Source organism: Ciconia boyciana, chromosome 7, assembly GCF_034638445.1.
Source record: "Ciconia boyciana chromosome 7, ASM3463844v1, whole genome shotgun sequence".
Lineage (NCBI taxonomy): Eukaryota > Metazoa > Chordata > Aves > Ciconiiformes > Ciconiidae > Ciconia > Ciconia boyciana.
Genome location: NC_132940.1, coordinates 31,137,450 through 31,156,608, shown reverse-complemented (window position 1 = coordinate 31,156,608; position 19,159 = coordinate 31,137,450). Strand labels below are relative to the sequence as shown.

Genomic DNA, 19,159 nt, shown 5'->3' with positions numbered 1-19,159 from the left:
CCGGCCCCCGCGCCCACCGCACACCCCGCCACCTTCCCACCCTTCGGCACTGGCTCCCTCCCGCCTCGCCCCTCTTCCCTTTCCCTCCTCGGCGCGGGCGAGAGCCCTTCTCCACCGGCATCCCCCCTCCGCCCGCGCTGGGGCCATAAAAGCACTGGGGGTTCGCTTAACGTCGATTAATTTTCAATTACAATTAGCAATGCCCCGTTCGGCAGCGCCTGCGAGGGGAGAGGCTTTCTCCGGCTGCTGGTGAGTACCCGGGTCTTGCCGTGCTTGTCCTCGCTCCAGGCCACCCCTGGCAATAGGGGCGTACGTGGGATGGGGCCACGGGTAATTACGGGGGTAATTAAGAAGTCGGGAGCGGTCGGGGCTGCTGGCAGGCTGTGCACATGGGGGCTAGGGGTGCCACGGCTGGTGCTGCCTGGAGGGGAGGTGGCCCCATGCCGAAGGGGGGTTATGGCAGCTTTGGCCCCGTAAGGATGTCCCCTGCCCCGGGCTGGGGGAGCTGGTTTCATCATGCGAGGGGACTCTGGGAGCTGGGCTGAGACCTGGCAAACTCACTGCATGGGTGGTATGAAGCCCTGCTGTCGGCTGAGCTCCCCAGCACCTCCAAGCCCACTCAGGCTTTGCTGATGGGGGCATGGCTGTGCTCACACCCCCCAGGCATGGGCCAGGCGTGGGTTTTTCTTGCACCCTCAATTCCACCCTGAAACACGCCTGTTGCACCAGGGAATGATGCGCTGACATCCCCATTGGTGACACACTGCCCTCGGTGTCCCCAGTTTCCATGTGCCCGGGGCTGGGGGCACACGAGGGGAGGCTGGGTCCGGCTCTAGGGTCTACCTGCTTTTTTATTATCAATTAATACCGGCAAGGAAGGTGCGGGAACACCACCCCCACTTGTCTGCTGGTTTTGCATCATCACATCACACTGCTGGTGTCTTCATCTGGCTGCAGGGCCAGAGGGGGTTCAGGTGATGTGGAGGAGGGAGCGGGGCATCTGTGCGGGGCCAGAAACCCCCCCCAAAGCTGCCCTGGAAATACAATCCTCTGAAAATTGTGACATTCACCCTTTTGCAGGCTGGTCACCACTGATCCTTAGCCCTGTTTTAGCTTTGGAAGGAGGAGAAAGCCTGGAGGGGGGGTGGATTTCATGGTCCATCACATATAACCCTCCCTCCTCAGGCACCACCAGGACCTGCCAGCGTCTTGGGTGGCACAAAGGGGGTTTGCTGGGCCAGTAGCTCATGCCCTTGACTGCCCTCTCCTCCCTGCACCCCAGGGTACCAGGGTGTGCTGGGGAAAACAAACCCAAAAGAGAACAAAAAAAAACCCCAGAAGAGATCAAAACCCCACCAACGCAAGGAATAGATGGACAGCAGGAAGGATGGAGGGGGACAAAGCAATACTGCAACAGTGGGGGGAGGGATGAAGGCTCTACTAGGAAGATGTGGCGAGCCCAGAGCAAGCAGGGAGGAAGATGCTGGTGGGGTTTTTTTTAGTGGACACTGGTGGGGGCAACTCCCCTGGCAGCACGATGCTCCCCCGAGGTGAAGGCTCAGTGCTGCGTGACTCTCTTTGCTCACTGGCCGCTGCCATGAGTGATCCAGAGCGGGGCAGGGGGGGCTGGATCAATCTGGCGAAGCAGAAAAATGAATGAAAATTGAATTCCCAGAGGAGAAGGGGGTGGGGGGAGCTGTTAGCCCGGCTGAGAGATAAATCAGAGCGTGCCAGAGGGGGGAAACTGAGATGACTCCCAGCAGTGGTGGAATAATGAGGGAAATAGGTTGGCAATGCAAACCAATGGGACGGGGGGCCACGGGGCGATGTCCGTGTGTCCGCCTGTCCGCACGTCTGGCTAAACTTCTCTGGTAAATCTGCCTTAGGGACCTGCCTTTCTGTGTTGCCCGGCTGGGAGCTGTGCTCCGGCACTGCCGGCCGGCTGGGGACAGCGCGGGGGGACGGCGAGCCCTGCCCCAAGGGGCTGGGGAGCGCAGGTGGCCGGGGGCAGCGGGGGCCTGGATGCGCTTAATGCAGTTAAGAGCCAGCGCTTGATTTAGGGGAGAAGGGGAGGGGATGGGATTCACCTCCCCTGTGGTGGGAAGCCGATTTCGGGGCTTGGTGGATTGGGGGGGCGGGGGCGGGGAGCTCACTCCTGCAATGAGTGTGCACCGGTCTCTGCCCAGTGGTGCGAGATGAGCTGGTCAGGGTTTTGCTGGTAAAATGAAGCTTTGGGGTTAAAACCCAACAGCTCATTGAAAACCTATCATTTTTTCCTAAGGAATCATCAGGCTTAATACATTTCTTAGGTTTTATTATTTTTATTTTTAAACAACATTTTTTTTCCAATTGGTGGCGTGTCCTACCCGCACATTTCCTGAGGGGCCGCTTCAGGTTTTTTCAGGTGGGAAAAGCCTCTCCCTAGTTTGCATTTCAGCGTGGAAACGAAGGCATGGAAAGGGCACACGTGAGCCGAGGGTGGCTGTGCTCTCAGCTGGGCTGAGCATCCTTCCCTCCCCACCCAGCGCTGCTCCGTGTGCTGTCTCAGAGCTGTCACCCCGCTCGGGCAGGGTCAGCACTCTCAGCCCCCGTTAGCCGGGCAGAACGGGACGTCACAGCACATCGGGGCAATTTGTCACTCTTGTCCCTGAGCCAGGGATGTGGTGAGCATCAGGAAGGGCAGTGGAAAGGCACCCACTCCAGCTAACCAGCTAACTTCAGCTGTGTTTTGGTGAGCTTCCTTGCTCGGCCCTTTGCTGCCGGGTACAGCCGCCTCTCAATGTATTTGTTTTGTTCTGATGCCATAGGCTAGGTTGCCCCAAGGTTTTCCTTTGGCAAAGCCCTGTGGGGATCCTTCTGGAAGCCGTAGTCATGCCGAGCCCTTTTCCCTGTGATTTGGCATCGCCACCCTTGTGCCACACAGCAGCACGGGGCTGTCAGGCTGGGCATGCTGCAGCACTGCAATGTTGGGTTGGCTCTTTCCATGCCCAGATGTGTCCCTGGGGGAGCTCCTGTTGGGTCAGGCCCCGGGGCCCGGGTGCGTTACAGCGCCCGGTCAAAGCAGAGCTTGCTGCGGTCGTGCCCAGTGCTGGGGCTGCCCATGGGGGTCACCAGCTGCTGGGAAATAACTCATGTTGGCATGGCAGCAAGGGGATGGTGATGTGCCGGTGTCTGGCGGAGCTGGGGAAGGTGCCCGTCCAGCTACGCCCCCGTTCCCGGCGACAAGAGGGACAGGGCTGGGGCTGTGTGCCCGGAGGGGGGGCTTGCCACCCCCTCCCATGGAGTGGGAGAAGGTCCCTGAGCCCCAATAGCAGAGACTGGGGCCTTTGGCTCTTTGCTCTCTTCCACCAATGGCACCGTCGGACAGAGCTCCCTGGCACCGGACAGCGCCCCCGGTCGCGATAGCACTATGTCACGACAGTGCCGGACGCCGGACGCCGGGCCTGGCCCCGCTGCGCTTCGCGGCCGCGGGGCGCCCCTAGCCCCCGCCCCTTCCCCGCAGGCCCCGCCTCCGGCCCGCAAGCCCCGCCTCCCCAGTGACAGGCCACGCCCACGACGGCGCCGGGCGGGCGGCGATTGGCCGCGGGGGGCCCGGCCCGCCCCCGCCCCCCTGCGGGCGGTGACGTCAGGCGCGCTCCCCGCAGGGTGAATGAATGGGAGGCGGGCGGCGCTGGCGGGCACAGCTGCGGCGCCGCGCCCGGGCCGGCACCGGTACCGGCACCGGCACCGGCACCGGCACCGCCCGCGGGACCCGGCGCTGCCTCCCGCCGCGGGGCTCCGCCGGCCGGGGCCGCGTCTCTCCCTCCCCTCTTCTCTCCCCTCCGCCGCCCCCGGGCCAATAAAATGATGCAAAGCTCCGCGCTCGCTGCCGAAGGGGCTGTCAAGGGGCTTCCCGAGATCCTCGGTGTGCCGGTGCAACGTAAGGACGCTTTTCTCTTCTCCCTCCTTCGCTCCCTGCCGCAAAGGCGGCCCCGGGCCGGCGGGGCAGGGCGGGCAGGGGCTGGAGGGGCAGCGCCCTGCGGGCTGGGCAGGTGCCTCCCGCTCCCGCCCGGGCGAAATTTTTTCCTCCCCTTTATTTTCCCCGTGTCTAGCAGCGTTAACAGACGTAAAAATTAGGAGGGTGCGGAACGGAGAGCGGTGCCCCGGGGCGGGCGGGCACCGGCGGCCGCGGGAGCCGTGCGAAGCGATGCGGGCCCGGCCCCGACGGGGAGGTCGGCGCGGCCGCGGCTCCGGCTGTGCGTGTGCAAGTGCGTGTGCGAGCGTACATATGCGTGCAAGTGTGTGTGTGTGTGTGTGTGTGGTGCCCCGGTCCCCGCCCGCGCACCCCCGGCCCGCAGCGCAAGACCCCCCGCTTATATCGTTTATCGCGACAGGCAGCGCCTCACGGGCGAACGGCGGCGGGGGGAAGGGACCCACGGGCGTGCGTGCGTGTTACCGGGACGGGGAGCCCGGCTTGGCTCGGAGCGATGCCGCCGCGTCTGCGTCTGTCCAAAAATCACCTGTATCTCTGTATGCGCACATATATGCTCTGTAGCTACAGGTAGCGTGTTCGTGTGAAAGCACACGCTCGCGCGTGCTGCGGGGGTGTATATAAGCGCGCCTGGGAGGTGTATGCACCCACGTACGTGTGGATGTGTGTGGACCCCACGGGCGCATGGACCCCTGCATGCTTCAGCGGGACGCACACGCCGGCAGCCGGGTGTGAGCCATAGGGCCCGTCAACCTCCCCGTTTCTATAGGGCCGAGCCGTACGCGGGGGGAGCCCGTGTGCACGCACACCCCTATGGATGTGCGGAGCCGGTGCGGGGGCGGCCGTGCCCCGGTGCGCCCCCGGCCCGTCCCCGGGGCTGCTCGGGCGGGCGGCCCGGGCTGGAGCTGCGCGGGCATGACATCATTATTATTATTATTATTATTATTATTATTATTATTATTATTATTATTATTATTATTATTATTTTCCCCCCTCAGTTTGCAAACGGTTTCCACGATCCGGAGCGTCCCTGCGGGCCCGGAGGAGGGGGGAACCCGCCGGGGGAGCCGGGCGATGCTCTGCCGCCCCCCGGGGCACCCGGAAAGTTGAGGGGAGGGAGCCCCGCCGGGGGGACGAGACGGGCCTCAGCCCCGGGCAGCTGTGCCAGGGGCCCGGCCGCATTTCGGGGGACACACACGGGTAGAGGGATGTGCGCACCCCGGCCGCCTGCCCGCTCCGGGCCGGGTTTTGCGCCCCCCCCCCCCCCGCCCCCCCCCGCTCGCCGCTGCCTCCCGGAGCCTCCCCCGCCGTTCCGTGCCCCGCACCGGCCCCCGGCCCCCCCGAACGGGTGTAATTCGTTTTCCGTGGGTGTTCCCGCGGGGAGTGAAGCCGGTGCCCTGCCCGCTGCTGCCCGGGGGGAGTCGAGCTGCTGCCCGCCGCTCCTGGCGGCCGGTCCCCGTCCTGCTTTGGGGGGGCTGTCCCCGTTATCCCCCGTTTCGGTCCGGTTGCCCGGCGCCGGGGGGTGCGGGCGGGCAGGTTTAAGCGTCTTTCACCGCAGCAGAGGGGAAGAAAAACCCCCGTGAGGAGCACAGCCCCCGCGCCGACGCAGGGAGAGCCAGGGTCTGTCCCACGGCCGAATCCTGACCGTCCCCCTGCGACCAAATAACGCCTCCAGTTCCCAGCCGCAGGGCCACTTTTATGGCCCCGAAGCCCCACTGGTTTCAGGAGAAATTAGGTGCCTAAATCACCCTGGAGCAGCAATGGCCCCAGCAGAACTCCCTGGTTTGGCCCTTCTGGGTGCCACCAAACTCTCTCGCCCGTGACATTGCCATTTCTGCACTAATTGACGTATTGTCAATTGACTAATTGACCAGGAAATAATCCAACGAGATATGATTATTATTGTTTATTTAAGCGCAAAAATCAGTGGCAGGAACAAAATATGCGAGGGCGGTCTGCTATAAAAGTTTCCGTCGCTCTGCGGTTCCCCGGCTGCTCCAGCGCCGAGCCCTGCGGCCGCGGCGGGCTCCGGCCACCGGGTTTCACGGCGATACACGGCTGGGGCCTGATCCTGCGCCGGTCACACACGTGTACGGCTCTCCGGGGCGAAAGGGTCTGGCCCGGGCAGGGAATGCCTTCCCTAGGGGAATTCAGCTCCGCTGCCCGCGCCGGGGTCACCCCCAGCAGCACCTCGATATTTCATCCTGTGTGCGATGCAAATACTTGACGTTTTCATTCCTCCGCACTACTAAACCGCAGGTTTTCCTCTCTAGTTTAACCACTGCCCAGCCTCCGTATTTTAGCAGGGACTGCGTCTTACAGCACCCACCTCAGCAAGATTTTGGGGAGCCGAGCCGGGAGGAATCTCCCCCTGACAGCTCCAGCTTTGCAGGCGGGATTGTTAAAACTCTAATTCCGAATATTATTTATGAATATTGTCTTGCACATCTCGCCGAACTAAAAACTTCTGCCAAAGCCTGCGGGAATCGTGCCCGGGTGCCGCCAGCCCCTGGCCAAGGGCCGGGGGGGCGGTTGATTAATCGCCGCTGGGAAAGTCGTTTGCACGCTGCAGAGAAATGAATTGGAGGGGTTTTTGCATGTGAAGGAATGAGGTTTCCTCTCCGCAGAAAGTCTGTGTAAGGAGTCCCCGACTTGGCGCTTTCCTTGAGGCGGGTGTTTGGTGCAGGCTCCGGTACCGGGGGACCGGACCGCCTTTGTGCGCCGGCTTTCCACCCGCAGTGCCGTGGCACCCGTTCTGCAGCCCCTTCCTCTCCGCGGGTGGTGGTCCCTTCCCCTTAACGGAAAAAAAAACCAAACCCAAAACCCAAAAGAAGGGTGTGGTTTGCCAGCTCGGTGCCTGGCGTGGTCCGGGGCCGGCGGGGCTGGGCTGCGGGGTGCGCCGGCGGAGCGCGTCCTCCCCCAGGGCTGCCCGGCTTCGCCTCCGCCCTCGGGTTTGGAGGTTTTGCGGTCTGAGGGATTTCTGAGGCCACCCGCGAGCTGGTTTCGTTTCCACCGTTATTTCTTTCTTTTCCGTCGGGGAGAGGGAGGGATGGAAGGACGGACCCGCTGCTAACACACCACGGGAACGGCGGCCGCGCTGCTGGCGGGCGGCGTGGGGACAGAGCTCGGCACAGCTTGCCAGGCCACCGCTCGGGTGCCCCGGTGCGTGGGAGGGTGCTGGGGGGGATTGCAGAGCTGGCTACGGGTTTTAACGGGATACGGCCAAATCCTGCCGGGCAGCCGCCGGCGGGAGGCAGGGAGGGACAGGAGCCCTGCGGTCCCCTCCCGGGCACATCACCCCGGGGGCTGACCCCCAGCCTTAGCCCCCCCGGGGACCGGTTAGCGCTGGGGCTGCCGCATCCCTGGGGTGGTCCCCAGGTCCTCGGGGTGGAGAGGAGGGGACCGTGGGTCTGTGCCCCCCGCCCCGGTCCGCCTGCCGGAGCATCCCTCAAACCACCCAGCGCACAGAGCCAGCCCCGAGACGCTGGTGGGTAACGACAGCAACGGAGCGCGTAATGCCGTTAACGTTATTCCTATTATATCAAATAATTTAGTTAAAACAAGTGAAATGAACGCGAGGCTTTCCACAGGCAAGGAGGCAGCGCGGATCCGACCCCGGCGCAGCCGCCTCCGTTGCAAAGCAGAAGGCAGAGAGAGCGCAGGGGCTGTGAGCTGGAAACAAAATGTTCGGTATTCCTCCCTGCCTGCAAACCAGCGGGCGGGCTGGGACACCTCCCGGTACACTGGCAGCTCCCATTATTATTATTATTATTATTATTATTATTATTATTATTTTATTATTTAGTACAAGGGAGAGCAGCCAAGTCGGTGCGAGTTGTGCACACCTGTGTGCACACACAGACCCGTGTGCATTTCGTCGGTGCAGTACATCTACAGGCAGATCAGAAGTAAAAAAAAAAAATAGGTCTCTGTTGCTAAAAGAAAATATTTTTCTCTGGAAATTGGGAGGAAGATATTGTATTATCTACCGCAGTTTTTTGCTTGTTGAAATTAAGCTGTGTTGCTGCCTTTAAGAAGGAGAAAGCTCCAATGGTTGTTAGCTTGTGAGTATGTATATATACATATATATACATGTGGGTATGTATATATATAAGTATACACATACACTTGTTTATATAAATAACCATTTCAATGTAAAATATGTTTCATAAACGTGCATATACGTTTATGAAATAAATAAGGAAGATATACTTTGCGATGCCGCCTCTCGGAGCTGCTGCCGCGCTGCTGCCATCGCCTGTGCCAGCGGCTTTCGCGTCGCTCTGAAATAAATCGGTTTAACAAATGAAACGTGGAAAATGTGGCCAGTGCCGACCTGCAGCCGCGGTGCTGCTCTCGGCAGCACACGGCGGGGCGAAGCACCCGGCTGTTCTCCGAGCAAGAGGGAGAAGAGGGACCTGTGGAAGCTGTAGGTGCTGCTTTTTTTTTTTTTTTTAAATTTTTAAAATTTATTCTAGTGTTGTTAATGCGACACAGGCTTAAATGCCAGCAATAAATATGGTCTGAAGGGCACTGGGATTGTAACTGTCTAACCTTGTGAATTATAAAATAAACTGCCTTCACTTCAGATACTTGACAGTACCCCAAAGTATTTTGAAATAATGTTGTTGAAGACTGTAACAATACGATTTTCTCCTGTGGTATCTGTCTTCTCCCCGCCCCCCTTTCTTTCCTCTACTTCCCCCCCTCTTTCTTTCCTCTACTTCCCCCCCCTTTCTTTCCTCTACTTCCCCCCTTCTTTCCTCTACTTCCCCCTTCTTTCCTCTTTCCTCCCCTTCTTTCCTCTTTTCCCCCTTTCTTTCCTCTTTTTCCCTTCTTTCCTCTTTTTCCCCCTTCTTTCCTCTTTTTCCCCCTTTTTCCCCTTCCCCCTTTTTTCCCCTTCCCCCTTTCTTTCCCCTTCCCCCTTTCTTTCCCCTTCCCCCCTTCTTTCCCCTTCCCTCCCTTTCCTCTTCCCCTTCTTTCCTCCCCCTCTTTTCCTCCCCCTTTCCTCTCTTCTTTCCTCCTTTCTTTCCTCTTTTTTCCTTTCCTTTTTCCCCTCTTCTCTGCCTGTTTCCTTCTTTCCTTTTTCCTTTCCTTTTTCCTTTCCTTTTTCCTTTCCTTTTTTCCTTTCCTTTTTTCCTTTCCTTTTTTCTTTCCTTTTTTCCTTTCCTTTTTTCTTTCCTTTTTTCTTTCCTTTTTTCTTTCCTTTTTTCTTTCCTTTTTTCATTTCCTTTTTCCTTTCCTTTTTCCTTTCCTTTTTTCCTTTCCTTTTTCCTTTCCTTTTTCCTTTCCTTTTTCCTTTCCTTTTTCCTTTCCTTTTTCCTTTCCTTTTTCCTTTCCTTTTTCCTTTCCTTTTTCCTTTCCTTTTTTCCTTTCCTTTTTTTCTTTCCTTTTTTCCTTTCCTTTTTCCTTTCCTTTTTTCTTTCCTTTTTCCTTTCCTTTTTCCTTTCCTTTTTCCTTTCCTTTTTCCTTTCCTTTTTCCTTTCCTTTTTCCTTTCCTTTTTCCTTTCCTTTTTTCCTTTCCTTTTTCCTTTCCTTTTTTCCTTTCCTTTTTTCCTTTCCTTTTTTCCTTTCCTTTTTTCCTTTCCTTTTTTCCTTTCCTTTTCCCTTTCCTTTTTAACTTCCTTTTTCCCCTTTTTCTTTTTTCCTTTTTCCCCCTTTTTTATGTTTTCCCTTTTTTTCCCTTTTTCCTCCCCCCCCGCTCCGTTATTCCGCCCCTTCCTCCCCTTCCCCCCCTTTTGTTCTTTCCCCCTCTCGGTCGCACCCCGGCCGGGGTGCAGGGGGAGTCCGTCCGTCTCTCCGGGCGCCGAGCGCCCCGGCACCCCCGGCCCCCGCAGCGCGGGGCGGGCTCCTCCCGCCCTCCCCGGCCCCTGTCCCGGCAGCCCGGCTGTGCCGAGCCGCGGGGCGCGGGGGCTGCTTTCTTTTACCGCGGGTCGGCAAAAGAGCCACCCAGCTCGGCCGCTTCGGCTGGGGACAGCAGAGTCCCTCCTAAGCCTCCCCAGCACTTCCAGCTGTGTAAAAAAGAAAAGAAAAAAAAAGCACTCAGCCTCCCCCCCCCGCTATTTGCTGTCAGCCGCAGGGGAGGGAGGCAGCCCTTACGCATAAACATCTCTCCTGCTCTTATGCTCCAGCTACGGGCATGAGTGGTTTTTTTTTCTTTTTCCCCCAAATCAATCTTCTTTCGTGCGTGCGTGTCAGCATGATGTGCCTGGCTTTTACTGGGCAATCTTCTGCGGACTTTTACAGCACCTCCCGTTTATTCTGAACTATGGGCACATAGAGAGAGAGATAAATATCCAGCTCTCCAGAACTATAGAAGCTGTCCATCTATGGGCAGACATTGTATAGGAGTCTGGATGGCTGGGTATACATCTTGCCTTAAGAAAAGCCCTCCTTCTCCAAGCTTCCTCCCACAGTATGGGTGATGTAGGGGGGGACTGGATGGGGCTGGACCTGCTATCCCTGGTTACTGCCACTGTGCTCCAGTGTGGCCTTGCTTCAGCCCACGTTTTCCAGCTGCTTCCAGCCCCAGGGGTCTGTAACACCCTGGCTGGATGGGAAAAAGTGGGCAGAAACCCACAGCCCCCATTACAGGAAAACCAGGGTCCAAAGAGGTGTTGGACCATGGGGGATGCAAAGTCACCTGGTGCCCTGGCATTGCAGGGAGAGGGGCACTGGGCAGCTGCTGGTGGGGCCAGTGTGGCCGGCACGGCTGGCTCGTGGTCCTTGGGATGCAGTGGGAGCAGAGGGGAAGAGACATTTGCCCATGTTGAAAAAGCCTCTGCGGGTGGGGTGGAGGTGGTTCACGTCCTTCACCCCTGGGTCACAGCTGGGACCCCGTGGGTGAACCCCTGGATCACCCTGGCAGCCTGGCCCTTGGGGGATGGGGGTGGCCGTGGGGAGCAACAAGCTATGTCCCTGTTCGGCGGTTGTGGGATGCCATCCCAGAGGGAGCGAGAGGCAGGAGGGGAAACGGGTGGTAGGGAGCAGGACGTAGCCTGAAAAATGGGGTGCAGAAGGGAAAAACATCTCATATGTGTGTCTGTGCATTGAGAAGCCAGCAGGGCCATAGGCTTTGCTATCCCAGAGGGTTTTGGCAAAGGTTTGCAAAGGAAGATGTGCTGGGACACCGGCGAGGCAAGGAGTGGCAGCTCATCACCCCACAAAGCACCAGCATGTGCCAACGCTGGGCTTTGCCAGCCGCGCCGGCCGGGTGGGAGCACCGTGGGGGCGAGGGGGCTGCGGTGGCTGACCCTGCTCTTGTCTCCATCTCTCTCCCCCCTTCCCAGAGATCCCCCAGTGCGCCGGCTGCAACCAGCACATCCTGGACAAGTTCATCCTCAAGGTCCTGGACCGGCACTGGCACAGCTCCTGCCTCAAGTGTGCCGACTGCCAGATGCAGCTGGCCGACCGCTGCTTCTCCCGGGCCGGCAGCGTCTACTGCAAAGAGGACTTCTTCAAGTGAGTACCACTCGGGGGCACAGCCCCCCGAAAGCGGCGTCTCCCTGCCCGTGAAGCAGGCAAACACACAACCTGTTTTTAAGCGTAATTTCTCCAAAATTGTCGTCTTTTATTTTTTTCCTGTGGAAATAAAGGAAATGTTGGTGCTTTACAGCTGCCGCAGGCTGGATGCTCTTTGTTGGGATGTAACCTTCTGAAAGCCCCGAATTGCCCTGATGGTCCCGTCCCTCCCCTGTGCTGGTTTCAGACCCCCTGGAAGGCAAGCTGTGGCGGGCCGGCAGTGGCCCCGGCTCCGCTCGGAGCTAGAGGGCAGGAGAAACCCGTGCAAGGCAGCGGCAGCGCTGCCTGCTCCTGCCCGCGCCCCTCGCTCGCCTCGCCGGGGTTTGCTGATGCTGCTTCTCTCCCTTCGTCTTTTTACATTTTTTCCTCTTTTTTTTTTTTTTTTTTTAAATCCTTTTTTTGCTCCTGGTAAAAAAACCCCCTCATTTGATTTTGTTGGCAGCTGCCTCTGAGTTGTGCGATGCCCCAGCCTTGGCGTTTCCCTGCTCCTGTGGGACAGGACAACCCGTTTCCCGTTAAAAATCATCTTTTCAGTAGGGATGCTTTAGTCCCTGGCTGCTGGTGAAATCTGGGAGCTTTCCCAAGGGATGGCAGAGGGTGTTGCACCAGGGCTGGGCACAGCTCTGCCCGGTGAATTGCTGTGAAGTGGAGGGGTGCTGGTTCATAGCTCCTGCGGGGAGAAAGGCCGGATCCTGGCCAGTGGCTGCCTTTTGTTGCCCGGGTGCAGGTGATGGGGCCCAGCCAAGAAGGACCTGCTGAACCTCGGGGTCCGGGGCCACCTGCCCACAACATCATCTCCCATGCATCCCCGGCCACGCCGGCTCTCCCCATCACCCTCCGCTGCCGGCTAGCTAAAGCAACCAATGGTGATTATGCCCCATGCTAATCCCCAGGCAGGACTGTTCCTGCCTGCCCATCCCCGGGCTCTCAGGCCTCCTATGTCCCCCCCGCCAGCCATCAGGGCCAAAGATGCATCTTGAATTTCTCCTTCCCAGCTGGGGAGCGTACAACGGTCAAAGCAGCCGCTACAGCCTGGGTAATAACACTTCACTTCTGATATTTTCCAGCCTATTAATCACCAAGTCATTTAAATAGTCACCCAAAAGGTGCGGGTAATCAATGTTAATTAGAGTTGAAAGATCAGCGACTTTCTTAGATGAGGTCCTGCCTGGATTATTTGGTGCCAATCAATAGCATCTCGGCGCTCGCTCAGGCTCTTCACCTCACCTTTATTTCAACTGCTCATTGATTTTGGGGTAGGTAACCTGCAGAGGACATGAGGATTTAAGGCCAACTTCAGAGGCAGATTTGCAATTCAGGAGCCGCTTCCAAAAGATGAGTTTTTGATTTTCATCTTTTTTTCCCTTCCCCAAATCGCAGGTCTTGGTCCCGGGCCACGGGCAGCTCTGTCCTGGGTCCGGCCATCCCCAGGTGGTGCGGAAACACCCCGGGATGCTGGGGGAGTGTTAAAATGGCTTTAATAGTGTTATGTGTGGGGGGTGGATGGGCAGAGGGAGGATGGGGGCTGCAGAGCGTGCACTGGCTCAGCCTTGGGCACAGAAAAGCATCATCTGTCTGTCTGTCTGTCCTATCCCTCCCTCTGTACATCCCTCTGTCCCTCCCTCCATCCTTTCATCCCTTCATACCTCCCTCCATCCCTCTGTTCCCTCCCATCCCTTCATCCCTCCCTCCATCCCTTCATCCTTCCCTCCCTCTCTCCATCTCCTATCCCTCCATCTCTCATCCCATCCCTCCCTCCCTCCATTCTCTCCCTCCCTCCAGCTCCCATCCCTCCCTCCCTCTCCCATCCTCCCAGCTGACTCTGGGAGAGCTGAGGTCTCCCCAGCAGATGTCTGGGGACTCTCCCTTTATCATACAAGCCCAGAAAATGAGAAAAAACAGGTTTTACCTCCTTGCCTTCTGCTTCCCGACACCCCTTTGGGCAGCTGCCGAAATTGCGCCGGTGCCACTTGTGCCCAGTGCCCGCCACCCATCCCTGGGTGACACCTGCATGACTCAGGGACGGTCTCAGGAACCCAGCTTTGGTGGCCGTGCCCTGGCTTTCCAGATGGCGTGAGGGCACGGGCAACCGCAGGGCTCATAGGGTGATTTTGCATGATCGGGGGATGTTCAGCCCTCGGGGGGGCAGCAAGAGGTGCCTGGCGTGGCTGTACCCCCTGGGCACTCCCAAACACCACCGCCTGCCCCTGCAGCCTTGGGACTGGGGGCCAAAGGGCTTGGGTTTTCCTGGGCTGCCTCCTTTGAAGCAGATGGGTCTGTTTAAGGCATAGGGGACAGATTTATTCTGATAGCTTTGCTGCCTGGGCTGCTGCTGCAAGGCCAGGACAGCTCCGTGGGGTCCCGGCGCCCCACTGATGGGGTGTTTAGGGGTGCTGGGGGGAGCAGGGGAGACCCAGCAGAGCCCTTGTGGTGCCGGTGGGAGGTCAGGATCTGCCCCATGTCAATTCCAAAGCCCACACGGCTGGCACTGAAAACGGTAGTGGCAGCATCCACTTATTTTTGACTTTCTCCTGTGCTGCCACCACCTCGTGGCATGTCGCCCTCACGCCGTTAATTCAGTTTACAGCGAGTGTTATCTGGGTGTTATCCTGGTGTTAGCCTTCATGTCTGCACAGGGCAACTGCACCCCGCCACAGCCCGGGCTGCACCCCCACGGGTGCAGCACCCCGAGCAACGAGCACCCCAGGCTCTCTCCAGCAGAGTACCTGTGATCCGTGGGGCTGCTGGGCGAGATGCGTGCTCCTTGCACACTCCTTGCACCGTTCTTGCGTGCTCCTTCCATGCTTCTTGTCCCATTCTCGCACGCTCCTTGCATGCTGCTTGCACACTTCTCGCATGCGCCTTGCACACTTCTTGCACGCTCCTTGCAGCCGTGCTGGCAGGCTTGCTTGGGCCCATGCCTACCCCAAGCCAGCACACCCAATGCACCCGTCAGGCTGTCATTACAGTGTAAGAGCCCCATCATTCTGCATTAATCTGGGATTCATCATGCTAGCGGGGCGGTGTAATTAATTTATTTGGTATTAATGTGGATGAAATATGTACTGTCCTTGCAGGGGAAAATCGGGCAGCCTATAAGCATTAGTTAAAAGAACCATTAAAATCAAACCTTCCTCAGCTCCATTAGGCTGGTCTTTCACACTGAAGAAGATAAACCCCCGCCGTGTGAAGTGTCATGCATAATTAGGTTGATGGCTGGTTTAAACTCTGCCCTGTCTCCTGGTCCCCATCCCATCTCCGGCAAAGCCCACCTTGCCAGGGGGCTCAGGGTCACCCACTTCTCCTTGCAGGCGTTTCGGGACCAAATGCACGGCGTGCCAACAGGGCATCCCCCCCACCCAGGTGGTCCGCAAAGCCCAGGACTTCGTCTACCACCTCCACTGCTTCGCCTGCATCATCTGCAACCGGCAGCTGGCCACCGGCGACGAGTTCTACTTGATGGAGGATGGGCGGCTGGTCTGCAAGGAGGACTACGAGACCGCCAAGCAGAACGGTAGGCACCCCGAAAGGGCTATGAGGTGGGGCATCACAGCGAGGGGTGGGGAAAAGCCCACGGTATGGCCACGGGTCATGTCACGGCGTTGTACCTGCAGGAAGGTGTCTCTGCGGGCTCTGGGGCAGCTGGTTTTGGGGAGCTTTTCCCCAGCAGCGTGGGCTGGCAGTTCGGGGTTGCTCAAGCTGCTGCGGTTGGGGCTGGTACCGGCTCCTTCGCTTGCAGACGACTCTGAGGCGGGCGCTAAGAGGCCCCGGACCACCATCACAGCCAAGCAGCTGGAGACGCTGAAGAATGCCTACAAAAACTCTCCCAAGCCCGCCCGGCATGTGCGGGAGCAGCTCTCCTCCGAGACGGGGCTCGACATGAGGGTGGTGCAGGTGAGGCCATGGGGATGCCCCTCTCCACCTTGCCCCTAGCAAAGAGGGACACAGGGGTCCCACTGGGGTGCCAGGCTGCAGGGGTGCTGGGTTTCAGGCGTGCCAGGCTTCAGGGGTTGCAGGGGTGGCAGGGGTATTGGGGTGGCATGGGTGCCTGGGAGCTGGGTTGCATGGGTGCGTGGGAGCTGGCATGCAGGGGTGCTGGCATGCAGGGGTGCTGGTGTGCCAGGGCGCAGGTGTGCTGGGGTGCTGGTGTGCCAGGATGCTGGCCATCTGGGGTGCATATGTACTGGCATGCTGGGTTGCAGAGGTGCTGGGTTGCATAGATGCTGGCATGTGGGGTTGCAGGGGTGCTGGGTTGCATGGGTGTGTAGGAGTTGGGTAGCACAGATGCTGGTGTGCAGGGTTGCAGGGGTGCTGGCATGTGGGGTTGCAGAGGTGCTGGGTGGCAGAGGTGCAGGGATGCTGGCATGCTGGGATGTAGGGGTGCCGGGGTGCCGGGGTGCCTGCGTGCTGGCTTGCATGGGTGCTGGTATGCCGGGCTGCAGAGGTGCTGGGTTGCAGGGGTGCTGGCATGCAGGGGTGCCAGGGTGCTGGGGTGCCATCGAAGTCCCTATTTCTCCCCAGGTGTGGTTCCAGAACCGCCGGGCCAAGGAGAAGCGGCTGAAGAAGGACGCGGGGCGGCATCGCTGGGGGCAGTTTTACAAGAGCGTCAAGCGGAGCCGTGGGGGCGGCAAGCTGGAGAAGGAGAGCTCGGCCGAGGACTGCGGCGTCAGCGACAGCGAGCTCAGCTTCCGCGGTGAGCGGGGCACCGGCGCAGGGCAGGGAGGCCATAGGGCTCCCCCCTGTGCTGACCCTCCCCCTCTGCTGTCCCTCCTCTCCCCGGCAGAAGACCAGATCCTCTCCGAGCTCGGCCACACCAACAGGGTTTACAGCACCGTGGGGGACGTGGCGGGCGGACAGTTGCTGAACGGCAGCTTCTCCATGGAGGGGACGGGACAGTCGTACCAGGACTTGCGGGACAGCAGTCCCTATGGCCTCCCTCAGTCGCCGTCCTCCATCTCCTCCCTGCCGTCCCACCCGCCCTTGCTCAACGGGCTGGACTACGCCATGGACGGCAGCCTGGGGTTGGTGGCCCACGGGGCGCAGGGGGTGAGTCAGACACTGCGGGCCATGGCCGGGGGGGGCCCCACCTCCGACATCTCCACAGGGAGCAGCGTCGGGTACCCAGACTTTCCCACCAGCCCGGCCTCCTGGCTGGACGACATGGATCACCCCCCTTTCTAAGCGCCGCTTGCCCCCCACCCCGGCTCCCCTTGCTCCCCCCCCAGCCCGCAAGCGCAGCACCGAGGGCGCCCGCCGGCAGTTGACCTTTCCAGGATTTCCCATGGGAATCGGCCCCGGAGGGCTGGAGGGAGAGGGGGCGGCATCAGCAATGGCTGGGGGTGGCTGTGCCCGGGGCGGGGGGCACAGATGCCTTTGGGTGTAAGCACAAGAGAGGTGTCGGCACATGGGACACGCGGCGAGGACCCCGGCGCAGGGCTGGGGCACGGCAGGATGTGTGACGGCACGGGCCAGCGGGAGGGAAGGACAATCAGGGATGTCAGAGTCCACCCTGGCGCCCGTGCCAGCCCTGCACCGTTCCTGCCGAGCACCGCTGCTATTTTCAAGAGTTATTTTTCGATACGGAGTTGAAACGCGACTCGGCGCTGCCTGGAGCCTCAGCAGAAAGAAAAGTCTATATTGTAGAAGCGTTTATTTTAGCGAGGCCGAGGACCTGTCCAAGCAGGGCCATTGCCCCGCTGCCCGGGGGCGATGCTGCCTGCTCCTGGCTGGTGGGAGGGGAGCGGCCGCACGGAGGGGAGCGGTCGCACGGCGGCTGCGGGGCCATGATTTATCCCCGTCGTGCAGGAGTGCTTATGGTGCATCACTGCGGGTTTTACCTTGGTCACGCGGCGGGGAGGAATTAAAAAAGAAAAAAAGAAAAAAAAAAAAGCCTGCAGCCTGAGCTGCCCAAGGGCCAAGCTGGGCTGTGACAGGGCCTGCCGGGATGCTTGGGGCTGGCATGTGGATGCTTGGGGCTGGCATGTGGAGACGAGCCCCTGCCAAGTGCTGGGAAGGGTGGGAGGGAGAGGTGGGGAGTGTTTGCTCTGAGGATATTGCAAAAAATTCCCTCCAAAAGGGGGGAAAAAGGGCATTTCATCAGCTGCAGAAGCACCCACGTGGTGGGAACTGGAGGGGACAGGGTGGGCGAGACCCCTGACATCAGCTGCCCACCTCCTCCTGCGCTGTGGGGCCAGCAGAACTGAGGGCGGGTGCAGGCGGCCGGGGAGGACCCGGCTGGTTTTGGCACACCCCGCAAGCACCATGGGGTCTGTTCCTGGCTGGGCCCACCCAGCACCAGCCCCTTTCTCAAAACCCACATCCCTGGGCTTGTGGTGGCCACCTGCCCATCTCCCCCGGCACAGCTCGCAACCCCCCACCCTCGCCAGGCTGAAAGCGCTCAGCCCAATGGATAAAATCCAGCTCCACGCTCGCTGCCCGGGGTGCCTGGCTCTGCCCTGGCCCCGCGGGGATTCGCTGGCTGCGGGGTCCCTGCCATCCCCCCCGGCTCTGGGGTGCTGCTGCTGATCCCAGGCTGCCCTTCAGGGAGGGCTGGCGGCAGATCCGGTTAGCTGGCTGCTGCCAGAGGCCAGGGGGCTCTGAAAGCAGAGGGGAGAAAAGAATAAAAATGAAAAAAAAAAAAATGCCACACAAGAAAGCACATCACTGGTATGTCCCTGTCCCTCCTTGCCCCCCCCGGGCTGGGTGTGTTGGTGCTGCAGGAGCTGCACCCATGTGCCCCCCCCCAGCCCAGGGTGCCGCTTTGTGCCAAGCCCCTGCCAGGCACTGCAGGCGGCTGGTGGGGAGGGCGATGGGGGGGCTGTGCCTGCTGCTCTCCATCCCCCTTCGACAAGGCCAAACACCCCACGCTCCCTTCGCTGTGTAAATTTTGTACAGTTCCAGAAAGTGAGAGTCTTGATTCCTGGGGGAAAAAATAAAACCCAACAAAAATAATAATAATAAAAAATTTCAAAGAATAAAACCTTATTTATTGCCATGTCTTTGGGGAGAAAGGACCCTCTCAGTCCTCCCAAACTCGGGCCCGGGGCGTTGCTTTTGTACCCTGCCTCCTGTGCGTTGGCATGAGATGTGTACGGTCACCCCCTCGCCTTGAGAGAAAGCAATGTCAAATAAACTCGGGATGCTCTTTAGCAGCTGCTGTCTTTGGGATTTTCTTCCTCAATGGGATGGCAGTGGCCACCACCGGCATTGCCTGCTCTGGCACCATCGGCTCTTTGGGGTCAGGATCCCCTGGGGCTTGTTCAGATGGAGGGACTGGCGTCCCTGGATGGGACAAGTGACACCGGTTATCATGCCCTGGCTTTTTGCAGGCATGGAGAGGTGGGTGGGTTTGGGGTGGGCATCTCCATCCCTGCCACGTGGCATCCCAAGATGCCTGCAGCTTTCCTGCCACCACGCAGCGGCGGTGGTGGGTGCCCGCGGTCCCCCCGGTGCCGGCAAAGCCAGCACCGGGGGGGACCGTGGGCACCCACCACTGTTGCCCAGCCATACCACCGCAGCACTCAGCAGGTGCAGGTGAGATGGAAAAGCCATGCCGGGGAGGGGTCCAAGCCCCTCCACAGGCACCAGTGTGTTGGCTTTCTATATTTTAATCATTTTAACATTTAATGCTTCTCAATTAAAGTGATTTCCTGGAGTAGATGCCAAGCT

General features: G+C 59.4%; 1 protein-coding gene across 1 annotated transcript; it reads left to right on the top strand.

Annotated features, from left to right (window-relative positions):
* Positions 1-3,828: 3,828 nt before the first annotated feature.
* Positions 3,829-16,672, top strand: LHX4 (LIM homeobox 4). Its single transcript, XM_072867640.1, has 6 exons — positions 3,829-3,919; positions 11,260-11,431; positions 14,803-15,005; positions 15,231-15,385; positions 16,013-16,184; positions 16,275-16,672. The coding sequence occupies exons 1-6, from the start codon at positions 3,844-3,846 to the stop codon at positions 16,670-16,672; spliced, it is 1,176 nt and encodes a 391-aa protein (XP_072723741.1). The 5' UTR covers positions 3,829-3,843.
* The last annotated feature ends 2,487 nt before the right edge of the window (positions 16,673-19,159 follow it).

Coding starts and splice junctions, on each gene's coding strand:
- LHX4 (XM_072867640.1), top strand. CDS start 3,844: ATGATGCAAAGCTCCGCGCTCGCTGCCGAAGGGGCTGTCAAGGGGCTT. Junction 3,920..11,259: donor CCTCGGTGTGCCGGTGCAAC/GTAAGGACGCTT, acceptor CCCCCTTCCCAG/AGATCCCCCAGTGCGCCGGC. Junction 11,432..14,802: donor TGCAAAGAGGACTTCTTCAA/GTGAGTACCACT, acceptor TTCTCCTTGCAG/GCGTTTCGGGACCAAATGCA.